The 12,363-nt window shown below is 44.0% G+C and overlaps 1 protein-coding gene across 21 annotated transcripts in view; it reads right to left on the bottom strand.

The window, feature by feature from the left end:
• The window catches only part of ncor1 (nuclear receptor corepressor 1), a 186,200-nt gene that overhangs the window by 91,526 nt on the left and 82,311 nt on the right, over positions 1-12,363 (bottom strand). For 15 of the 21 annotated variants that reach the window (XM_078422004.1, XM_078422003.1, XM_078422017.1 and 12 more), the window contains exons 16-20: positions 11,386-11,562; positions 8,839-9,026; positions 2,497-2,559; positions 1,808-1,950; positions 993-1,125 (exon numbers count right to left, since the gene is read on the bottom strand). In XM_078422004.1, the coding sequence (XP_078278130.1) occupies positions 993-1,125; positions 1,808-1,950; positions 2,497-2,559; positions 8,839-9,026; positions 11,386-11,562 (704 nt within the window). The remainder of the gene's footprint in view (positions 1-992; positions 1,126-1,807; positions 1,951-2,496; positions 2,560-8,838; positions 9,027-11,385; positions 11,563-12,363) is intronic. The other 6 variants (XM_078422019.1, XM_078422020.1, XM_078422024.1 and 3 more) reach the window with 2 other exon arrangements.

Genomic DNA, 12,363 nt, shown 5'->3' with positions numbered 1-12,363 from the left:
TGATTAAACTCCAACTGCTATTTCCCTGCTCATATCTGTAACTGATCTAAATCCTGCTGCAATCTTTGAACCTATCTAAATTCTTAAAGCATTGATGTGCCAGATATTCTCTCCTTTCACAGTGTTGTAAATTCTTCTTCTTAAATAGACTTGAGAAGTGAAAACCTAGAGGACCTGAGCACATTATACAGCCGTAGAGTTGTAAAGCACAGAAATGGCTCTTTGGGTCTGCCACATCCATGGAGGGGAAATTTGCTACATGTCAATAGTGTCAGACTAAATATTTGTTTGACTTTATGGCTATTTCCTTATAACCCCAAATAATTTCTCCCTGTCTGACTTCATCCTTCCATGCTGGCTGCTGCTCTCCTCGTAACTGCAACCCCTCCTCCCCAACAGTATCCAGAAGGGTTTACTTGTTTTTGAGGACTGGTAATAGAAACATACAAAATAGGTGCAGGAGTAGGCCATTCGGCCCTTCGAGCCTGCACCGCCATTCAATATGATCATGGCTGATCATCCAGCTCAGTAGCCTGTACCTGCCTTCTCTCCATACCCCCTGATCCCTTTAGCAAAAAGGGCCACATCTAACTCCCTCTTAAATATAGCCAATGAACTGGCCTCAACTACCTTCTGTGGCAGAGAATTCCACAGACTCACCACTCTCTGTGTGAAGAAATGTTTTCTCATCTCGTAATGTAACTGGGAACTGCAAAAAACAGCTAAAATAAATGGAACATGCATCAGCAGAAGCAAAGCATATCTGAACAGAGGGAGTGTCAGAAGATGAGCTTAATTGAGCAAATCATCAGCCACAGCTGAGCAAAATTCTGCAGGATCGTTTCCAAGTGAATTTTTGCGCAGCAGGCAAAGTGTGATATTTAATACTTCGGCTTCCAGTTTCTGATCTCTGCATCATTCCCCATTACTGCTTCCTATCCAAGCAGGCAGTGCAGTGATTCAAGCTCGCTGTGACCCAAATTCCTCAATACCTTCGCTGTCTTCTGCATTCTCCTCCTCATTGGACACCTCGTTGTCCTCATCTTCTTGTACAGATACAGTCGAAGCAATGCTTTCACACTGAGAAACTTCACGATCTTCCCGTGATCTCCGTGACATCTGTTGCTGAGGAGACAGAGGAGAAGTGAGAAACCTACCGTGCATCTTGTAGGTCTATGTCCATTAGCTAAATTTTCTACACGAGTGATTTTCATGTCAGGAGGATGAATAAGAACGTACGAGAACACACTCATTTGACCTAACTCCATGTACGTATAAAAACCCCCACAAAATGCTGAAGTAACTCGATGGGTCAGGCAGCATCTCCGGAGAATGTGGATATGTGATGTTTTGGGCGGGGCCCTTCTACAGACTAAATGTGGTGGGGGATTGTTGGTATAATGTGTCACGGTCTTGGAGCCTACAAATGGTTCTCGCAAATTTATGTGGTGCTGAAAACAGATTTTAGGATAAATGCTCCACAATTCCCTGTTTGACACTGTTTTCTTGCCTAAGGATGTAATGTGCAATGTTTTAATAAATGACTGTTCCCAAATCAAGTGATCGTAATAAATGCATCTGCAAGGTGGGTTGTAAATCACCAGATCCTGGCTGTTTGCCAGTATTTATAACATTATTTCCATTACTATTCTTACGAACAAGATAAATGTCAGCTGAAGATGGTGATCAGGTAAACAGAATGGTGCAGTACTTTGGGATTTTACCTTTCCGTTCTTGTAAGAGGCCCCCTGCCCATACCTTTCCCACAGATAAGGAGATGTGAGTGAGGGTGGGGAGAGTGACTCACCACTCTAAGCTTGTGCTGCTGAAGTAACATATCCAGATTGTGCCGTCTCTTATAGTTAAAGTAGAAATTCTTGCACTGTGCTTCGCTTTTGGTGCCCACCATCTTGGCAATGGCTGCCCAGTTCCGTCCATGTTCAACGAGTCCTAAGGCCATGGCATGGAGAAACAAGAGTAAAGCTTGCACTGCAGATATCATTAACATGGAGAACTGGTGCTTTACATTGTAGTATATGAGGCTTCTATAATGCTTGGGGGAAATTAATGAGAGTGGGAGGAACATACGAAGAGCACAAACATCAGCTGGCATCAGATAGGTCGAATGGCTGTTTTACATGGAAAAGTTATAACTACAAATTAACATTAGCAAAAGCAGGAAACATTACTTGGGATTATAACCATATAACAATTACAGCACGGAAACAGGCCCGTTCGGCCCTACCAGTCCACGCCGACCACTTTCTCTGACCTAGTCTCATCTACCTGCTCTCAGACCTAACCCTCCAATCCCCTCCCATCCATATACCTATCCAATTTACTCTTAAATAATAAATTCGAGCCTGCCTCCACCACTTCCACCGGAAGCTCATTCCACACAGCCACCACCCTCTGAGTAAAGAAGTTACCCCTCATGTTACCCCTTTAGTAATCAGTTAGAGCACAGCCCATGAGTGTTTTTCCACCAACACTGACCTTTTTTAGCCACTTCCATTTCTTCCTCTGTCCACCGGGAGGTCTCCACAGGCTCAGCTACAGCTGAAAAGTAGAAAGATCTATGAGCAGAATACCCCCATCCACACAAGCACCAACATATTTAAAGCAGTCCATCTCTTGATAGCAGCCAAGCCGAAGGCCATCTTTGTAAGCGCTGGAGCCTTGCACAGACACAGTCACACTGAATACTCTAAATATAGACACATCCTGTTTTTTGACGCCTGGAAAAAATTGAATAAAATCTTGATTCAGTCACCAGTGGGTCACTTCAACATCAAGGGCATAATCTGGTTTACCAGCAATCAACAAAAGGCATTAAGGGCATCGGAGGCATTGACCAAAGCCACCAAAATGCTTAAAAAGCTGGAGTAAGTCAGCGAGTCCGGCAGCATCTCTGGAGAAAAGGAATAGGCGTCGCTTCGGGTTGAGACCCATCTGAAGAAGGGTCTCGACCCGAAACAACACATATTCCTTTTCTCCAGAGTTGCTGTCTGACCCACTGAGTTATTCCAGCTTTTCGTGTCTATCTTCCATTTAAAGCAGCATCTGCAGTTCCTCCCCACCAATAGGCATCAAATCAATAAATCAAAGATAGCTACACATTTTAATTAATCCAATCACACGATATGCAATAGCAAGTCATAGAGTCATAGTGTGGAAACGAGCCTTTCGATCCAACTTGCCCACGCCGACCAACATGTTCCATCTATACTAGTCCCACCTGCCTGCATTTGGCCCATATGTCTCTAAAGCTATCCTATCCTATCATTTTTACCTGTCGTTTCACTGTCGGGAAGAAATTGAATAAAATCTTAATTCTTTTAAGGTTATATTTTAACTGTAACAGTCACAAAATTAGAGTTTTAATATCATGGTGCACTGATATACAGCAACAATATTTGATTGTATGAACAGTTCATCTTGATCAGCATGGGCAAGTTCATCGTTCATCTTGATCAGCATGGGCAAGTTGGGCCAAAGGGCCTGCATGATTTATTGAGTCTAGAACAGCTTTTGCTGATTTATATCACTTTTGTTTCCTTTACTGCATCCAAGGTGAGATAGCCAACTAGATTCCCTGGAATGAGTGGGTTAACATATGATGAGTGTTTGAAGGCATTAGGCCCCTACTCACTGGAGTTTAGAAAGATGAGGGGGACCTCATTGAAACTTACAGAATAGTGAAAGGCTTAGATAGAGTGGATGTGGAGAGGATGTTTCCACTATTGGGAGAGTCTAGGACTAGAGGTTATAGCCTCAGAATTAAAGGACGTTCCTTTAGGAAGGAGATGAGAAATACTTTATTTAGTCTGAGGGTGGTGAATCTGTGGAATTCAGAAGGCTGTGGAGGCTTAGTTAATGGATAGTTTCAAGGCAGAGATAGATAGATTCTTGATTAGTATGGGTGTCAGAGGTTATGGGGAGAAGGCAGGAGAATGGGTTTTGGAGGGATAGATCAGCTATGATTGAATTGTGGAGTAGACTTGATGGGCCAAATGACCTAATTCTGCTCCTATCACTTATGAATTTATTCAAAATTGGCTTGGAGGAAGGAATCATATAGAGGGTTAATTTCTGATTAGAGGTCCCTGACCAGTGGAATACTGGGTTCACTGTTTGATTACATACATTAATGATTTGGATGTCAATGTAGTTAACAACATCAGTAAATTTTCAGATGACACCAACATTTATGATATCGTGAACCGAATATCTAAGTTGAAGATTAATAGACAATAGGTGCAGGATTAGGCCATTCGGCCCTTCGAGCCAGCACCACCATTCAATGTGTCCATGGCTGATCATTCACAATCAGTACCCCGTTCCTGCCTTCTCCCCATACCCCCTTAGTTGGGAAGGTGAGCCAAAGAATGGCAAATGGAATTCAATTCTGACAAGTGTCAGGTGTTGCATGTTGGTACGATAACCAGGGCACGACTTACACGGTAAACAGTAGAGCCCTGGAGAGGCGTGAAACTGAGAGATATGGGAAGAGATTGAACTTTTTTCTCGCCTTCCATCCCAGTGAAGAATGTGGATGAGTTACTGTGGTGGGTGTTTATGTTAAAATGTATTTTGTGTGTTTTGTTGCTTTTTATTGGTATGACTGTATGGCAAATCAAATTCCTCATATGTTGCAAAACATACTTGGCTAATAAAGTATGATTATGATTACAGGTGCACGGTTCCCTGAAAGTGGCGAGTCAGGCAGACAGCATGGTGCAGAAAGTATTTGGCATGCTTGCCTTCATTGGGAAAGGTATTGAGTACAAAGACTGGCACATCATGGTACAGCTTTACAGTTTGTTGATGAGATCACACTTCGAGTGGTGTGCAGTTCTGGTATCCCAGCTATTGAAAGGATGTCACTAAGTTGTAAAGAAGAGATTTACCAAGATGTTACCTGGACTTGTGGGCTGGAGTTACAGGGAGAGGTTAGATAGGCTGGGACTTTTTTCTTTAAAATCAGGAGGGGGAGCGGTGGACTGAATGCGACCTGCAGCAATAGAACTGCAGCGGAGGACACCACAGCTACGCCTGGCCCGGCCGACCCTACGACGCCATCAGGACAACGGGCCTTCATGGTCAGGTCAAGAACCCTGCACTTACAACAACTGGGATTTGAACAAAACACGCCAAATCTGGCGACTCTGTATACTGTCTCAGTATACAACTGCTGTACACTTGTACTGTATCTGAGATGCTTATCTAAGATGCATCTGAGTGCTAATAAAGTGATACTTGTACTGAACTGTATACAAAAATGAACTTCACTGTACCTCAGTACATATGGCAAATAAAGTACCATTGAAACCACTGCAACCATGAGTGACATGGATAAAGTTAATAAAGTTAGAATAGAGGATTCTAAAACCTACAAGTTATAGATTTATAGTGAGGTGAGAGATTTAAGAGGGACCTCGGACAACATTTTCACTCAGAGGATAGTCCGTAGCTGGAACAAACTGCCCGGGAAAGCTAGAGAAGTGGATACAATTACAACATTCTAAACACATTTGGACGAATATAAGGGTTTAGAGGGACATAGGCCAAATGCACACAAATGGGACTGCCCCTGAATGAGAACATAATACAAATGAGACCCAAGGATGTTGTGTTACCTCCCTGCAGCCAAGATTCAAGATATCTCAGAGCAGTGCAGAACATTTTCAATGGGGGAGGGAGCATGTTGGCGAAAATGACCTAAGTAGGAAATGGCATGAAGTCCTGCAGATTTAATACAGGGAGCTAGGCAAAAGATTAAAAAACAGAACTTGGAGGCTAAAGATCTTCAGATTGCTCTTGGAACTATGTGCCAGTGAGGATAAGAACAGGAAGATAGGACAGGTAAATTTGTGGCTGAAGAGTTGGTGGAGCTGGCAGAAATTCAGATTTTTGGACCATTGGGATTTCTTCTGAGGTAGTGACCTGTACAGGAGGGAAGGATTGCATCTGATCGGAAGGGGAACTAGTATTTTGGCAGGCAGGTTTGCTAATGCTACTCAGGAGGGTTTAAACTAGTTTGGCAGAAGGGTGGGATCCAATGCAGGAGTGAGGCAGAAATCTGTATGGGAGGCAATGAAAGCAAGTTCAGTGGATAGGATAAAAAAAGTAGCATGACAGGGAACGAGGCTGTGCTGTTGGTTTAGTTGCATTTATATTAATTCAAGAGGCATTACGAGTAAGGCAGATGAACTCAGGGTGTGGATAGGTACGTGTGACTGGGATATTGTAGCTATTTTGGAAACCTGGCTAAGAGAGGGACAGGATTGGCAGATTAATGGTCCAGGGTACAAGTGTTACAGGAGAGATAGAGGTGGGATAAACGAGGATAGGGGAGTTGCTCTATTGATTAAGGAGCATGTCACGGCAGTAGTCCGAGATGACATTGCAGTATAAGAAGATAACTGCAGATGCTGGTACAAATCGAAGGTTTTTATTCACAAAATGCTGGAGTAACTCAGCAGGTCAGGCAGCATCTCGGGAGAGAAGGAATGGGTGACGTTTCGGGTCGAAACCCTTCTTCAGACTGACATTGCAGATGGCTTGTCCAGTGAGGCTATGTGGGTGGAGCTGAGAAATAAAAAGGGATTGATACTATCGCCCCCCAAATAGTTACGGGGAATTAGAAGAGCTAATATGTCAGCAGATTGCAGGTAACTGCAAGACCATTAGGGTTGTCATAATAGTGGATTTTAATTTTCCAAAAACAGACTGGGAATGCCACAGTGCCACGGGTTTAGATGGGGTGGAAGTTGTCAAATGTTTTCAGGGAAGTATCCTTAGATAATATGACAAGGGCTCTTCAAGTAGAGGGCAAAGCTTGAACTACTCTTGGGAAAGGCAAGTGACTGAAGTGTTAGTGGGAGTGGGCGAGCCTTTTGGGATCAGCGACCACAGTTCTATTAGCTTTAAAATAGTAATGGATAAGGACAGGGCAAGGCCATTGGTTAAAGTTGTGAATTGGGGAAAGAACAACTTTGATGATATTAGGATTGTGCCAAAGTTGATGGATGTTTGCGGGCAAGGGTACACCCAGAAAGTGGAATGATTTTAAAAATGCGATAACGAGAGTTCAAGGCAGGGTTGTTCCTGTTAGAGTGAAAGGATAGACAGCTTGGAGTAAAGATTTCTGGAAGATGTGAGAAATTGAGCCTCTTTTCAGGAAAGAAGGTGGCAGAGGCCAGGTATAGGCAGCTGGGATCAAGTGTATCTCTGAGGAGCACAATTAAGAATGAAATCAGGAGGGCAAAAAGGAGGCAGGAGATAGTTCTGGCAGATCTTAATGAGAATCCAAATACATTTTGTAAGTAAATTAAAGGAAACTAGAGAGAGAATGGGACCCCACAGAAACCAAAGCAGTCATCTAAGTGTGGAGCCACAGGAGATGGGCAAGGTCCACTATCTAAGTGTGGAGCCGCAGGAGATGGGCAAGGTCCACTATCTAAGTGTGGAGCCGCAGGAGATGGGCAAGGTCCACTATCTAAGTGTGGAGCCGCAGGAGATGGGCAAGTCCACTATGAGTATATCTCCTCTGTTGTTACCGTGGAGAAAACCATGAAGGCTAGGGACTTGAAACAGTTAATGGAGGTGTATTGAGGACAGTCCGTATTACGGGCGAAGAGGTGCTGGTGTCCTAAGCCACATGGAAGTAAATAAATCTCCCAATCAGCCTGATCTGGATTTGGAAGGTTTATCCAGCACCAAAAAAAATTGAAAGGAGATATGTCGGGCAGGTTTTTACACAGAGGTTGTTCGGTGCTGGGAACGCATTGCCAGGAGCAGTGGTGGAAGCAGATACAATAGTGGTATTTAAGAGCTTTTAGACAGGCACATGGATATGCAGGGAATGGAGGGATATGGATTACGCGTAAGCAGGTGAAATGAGTTAATCTTGTCATTATGTTCAGCACCAGGCATGGTGGACTGAAGGGCCTATTATCATCATATCATATATATACAGCCGGAAACAGGCCTTTTCGGCCCACCAAGTCCGTGCCGCCCAGCGATCCCCGTACATTAACACTAGGGACAATTTTTACATTTACCCAGCCAATTAACCTACATACCTGTACGTCTTTGGAGTGTGGGAGGAAACCGAAGATCTCGGAGAAAACCCACGCAGGTCACGGGGAGAACGTACAAACTCCTTACAGTGCAGCACCCGTAGTCAGGATCGAACCTGAGTCTCCGGCGCTGCATTCGCTGTAAAGCAGCAACTCTACCGCTGCGCTACCGTGCCGCCCTATTCTAGTGCTGTACTGTTCTATGTTCTGTGCTCCTGAACTGCCTGCTGCTATGTGCCCTCAGTCAATGACAGAACTTGTTTATAGACACAAAATGCTGGAGTAACTCAGCGGGACAGGCAGCATCTCTGGAGAGAAGGAATGGGCAACGTTTCGGGTCGAGATCCTTCTTCAGACTGAAGAAGTCTGAAGGGTCTCGACCCAAAATGTCACCCATTCCTTCTCTCCAGAGATGCTGCCTGTCCCACTGAGTTACTCCAGCATTTTGTGTCTATCTTTGATTTAAACCAGCATCTGCAGTTCCTTCCTACACAGAACTTGTTTAGTAATAGATAAATCAATCTTTTGAGTTCGCAGCCTATGCATCCACAGGGGAAAGTAACATTTTTCCTAATGAGCTCATAGCTATATTCCAAATGTCTGAAATCACTAAAATGTGTTAAGCACTGCCAGATCATCTCTCACTGGGGTTTCAAGTAGCTTTTATTTATTGTCAAAGATCTAGCAGTATAAATGGAATCCAAAAGTTGGAAGAATATGAAGGCACTCATGTGCACAATGTGAGGGCACTCACCGAGCTCAGGCGGAGGAGGGGGGTTGGGTGGCTCCTCTGCAATAGCTTCTTTAGCCATGGACCTCAGAATCCGGCCCTTGCGCCGCCCCTGACTGTTGGCAGTTTTGCGCCCTCGGAGCACAGACTGCTCCTTTTCTTCAGGCTCCTCACCAGTAGTATCCGATTTCTCTTTCTCTTTTACAACTTCCCTAAGGAGATTAAAAAAAGAAGACAATTACCGTTAACATCAATTACTGTTTCCATCCCGACAAGCTCAGAGGTGGCACGGCGGCGCAGTGGAGTATGGGTGCTGTCTGTACGGAATTTGTACGTTCTCCCCGTGACTTTTCTCCGGGTGCTCCAGTTTCCTCCCACACTCCAAAGATGTACAGGTTTGTAGGTTAATTGGCTTTGGTAAAAATTATAAATTGTTCCTAGTGTGTAGTGTGTTCCTAGTGCTCGTGTACAGGGATCGCAGGTCAGCGCGTACTCGGTGGGCCAAAGGGCCTGTTTCTGCGCTGTATCTCTAAACAGACAGAGCAGATTGGCTGCCACCACATTTTCTCCCTTACTTAAGAGTTCCCGAGGGCAGTGATAAATTTAAAAATAAGCCTGACAACCAGAAACAAGGTCTGCCCACGGACAGTTACAGCGTTTACATGGTTTACACAGAACCACTTAACTTTGAATAATGAAATGTCATCAACTGGTCTTAGATACTGTCTGACCTGCATTTCCATTAGCAATTTCCGATTTCAGATTTGTGGCACCTGAATTTTTATTACGTAATTTAGAACTTCAAAGCACAAAAGGGCAGGGTGCTGGAAATGACTATTGTCATTTTATAGTGTGCGTCTCGTGGAGGTGCCTGACTGACGTTGGGTATGAGGTGAAATTTAGAAAGTTAGGAAGATAATGGTGGATGGTGTTGAGAAGTTTAACAACAACCAGAGTAAAATTGGAAGGAACAGCGTGTTCAACGGAATGGGTGTGTAGCAGGAAATAGTGTAATAGTGCCAGTGAAAAATTTACAACTAAAGGTTCTTTATCTACTGGGGAGAAAACAAGATCCGCTAAGGATCAACATGGCCTACATGTGGAGCCACAGAAGACGGGCAAAGTGTATGGAGCTGGTCATGGAAACGAAGGAATTAAAGGAACTGAATGGTGATGTATTTAACATAAACCATATAACAGAACCAGATTACATATAGAATAGGGAGGTCATGGGGAACAGGTACATAGTTCCTGAAAGTGGCAATACAGGTAGACAGGGTGGTGAAGAAGATGCTTAGCACACTCACCTTCATCGGTCAGGGGTTTGGTTACAGGAGATGGGACGTTATGTTGCAACTCTACAAGTCATTGGTGAGGCCATACGGAGTATTATATGCGGTTCTAGCCCCCCAGATCCAGGAAGGATGTCTTTAAGTGGGAAAGGGTGCGGAAAAGTCTCACCAGCAGCAGTCTATTTCCCAGGGTAGGGGAGTCAAGAACTAGAGGGCATAGACTGAAGGTGAAAGGGGATGGATTTAAAAGGGACCTTAAGGGGAACTTTTTAACACAGAGGGTAGCAAGTATATGAAATGAGCTGCCAGAGGAAGCTTTAGATGTGAATATAATTATACCCTGGCTTCGCTCTCATTTCACTCCTACCATTGGGAAGAAGGTACAGGAGTCTATAAAACATGACATCTAAGTTCAATAACAGCTTCTTCCCAACAACCTCTTGAACACTACAAAGCACTAACCAAACTATGAACTATGGATTGTTTTTAGTTGGGCTAAGATCTTCAGGCTTTATTTGCACCAGTGTTGGAGTTATTAATTTATTGATTTTTGTTTGTTTATTATATGTTAGGAGTATTGTATTTACAGACCTGTTATGCTTCTTCAAGTAAGAATTCCATTGTGCTGTTATTGGTTCATATGACAGTTAAACACACTTGACTCTTGATGTTTAAAAGACATTTGGAAAGGTACATGGATGGAAAAGACTGAGAGGAATACAGACCAAATGCAGATAAATGAAGATACAAGGAACTGCAGATGCTGACTTACAAAACAAGACACAAAGTACTGGAGGAACTCAGTGGGCCAGGCAGCATCTCTGGAGAACATGAATAGGTGACATTTTGTACAGATAGGAACTGCAGATGCTGGCTTATATCGAAGATAGACACAAAGTGCTGTAGTAACTCAGCTAGTCAGGCAGCATCTCTGGAGAAAAAGGGTGAGTGATGTTTTGGGTTGGGGGCCTTATACAAACTGTCTGTAGAGGGGGAAAGAAAGCTGGTAGAGAGGGGGGGGGGGGAGGGGGGGGAGGACAAAACCTGGCAGGTAATAGGCTAATACAGATGAGGGGGATGATAGGCAGATGGTGGACAAAGGCCAGAGATGAAAAGACAGGAGACGCGAGACAAAAGGTTTGAAGAGTTGCAAATTGTGAAGCTAGAAGAAGGAATGTAGGTGGAAGGGGAGGGAAGAAATAAATGCAAGTCCAGGTGGGGCACAGGGTGGGAGGGTTAGGGGGAAGAAGGGAGGAGAAGGTATGGGTTTTGTAGTTACCTAAAATTGGAGAATTCAATGTTCGTACCGTTGGGTTGTAAGCTACCCAAGCGGAATATAAGGTGTTGTTCTTCCAGTGTGCGTGTGGTCTCGTTCTCGCTGGCAAATGAGCCTGATTCAGATATACATCGGCACGGACAAATTGAGTCGAAGGGACTTTTTCCGTGTTGTTTGAGTCTAATGTTAGGGCACAAAGAAAGGTGGATAAACAGAGGTACATTGGGGGGTCAAGTCTACAATTCTCTGAAAGCACAGCGCAGGTGGGCAAGATGGTGAAGAAGGCATACAGAATATATAACGTGGGACGTTAAGCTGCAAATTTACAAAACATCAGTTGCCCTACTTCAGGAAATGTGTGCAGTTTTGGTTGTGGCACGGCAGAGAGTGCAGAGAAGATTCACCAGGATATTGCCTGGACTGGAGGAGTTTAGTTCTGGAGAGAGATTGGACAGGCGTGGCTTGTTTTCCTTAGAGTGAAGGAGGCTGAGGGGCAGGCAGTCAAAATAGGTTCATCAAAATCAAGAAGCATTGGTCAAGGAGAGGAAGGAATTTTAAAGAGGATTGGAAGGGTATGTTATTTTTGACACAGAGAATGGTTGGTATCTGAAACATACTGTCAAAGAAGCATTTAGACAGATACCTAAATAGGCATGGCAAAGAAGGAAACAGTCCGGGGGGGGATTGGATCAGTGTAGCAGGACAAAAAGGTTGGCATCGTTTTTGAGGTCAAAGGCCTGTTTGTGTGCAGTGTGACTATGTGCAATAGACACAGTGCAGCACAGGTTCACTTGGGCTGGGGATTTGCCATGTAGCATTAAGAAGATTAGGCCTATACTTTTGAGATTTGAAGAGTGAGACATGATGTCTCTGAAATGCACAAAATTCTCATACGACATCAATGTTTCCCTGACTGGAGAGTCTGAGTCTCAAAGTAAGGCATCAACCGTGCAGGACAGACTAAAGGAGATTTATTTACAT

This window comes from Rhinoraja longicauda, chromosome 26 (assembly GCF_053455715.1).
Source record: "Rhinoraja longicauda isolate Sanriku21f chromosome 26, sRhiLon1.1, whole genome shotgun sequence".
In the NCBI taxonomy this organism is placed as follows: Eukaryota; Metazoa; Chordata; class Chondrichthyes; order Rajiformes; family Arhynchobatidae; genus Rhinoraja; species Rhinoraja longicauda.
The sequence above is the reverse complement of the archived record's forward strand: the minus strand, read 5'-3'. Positions and strand labels throughout refer to the sequence as shown.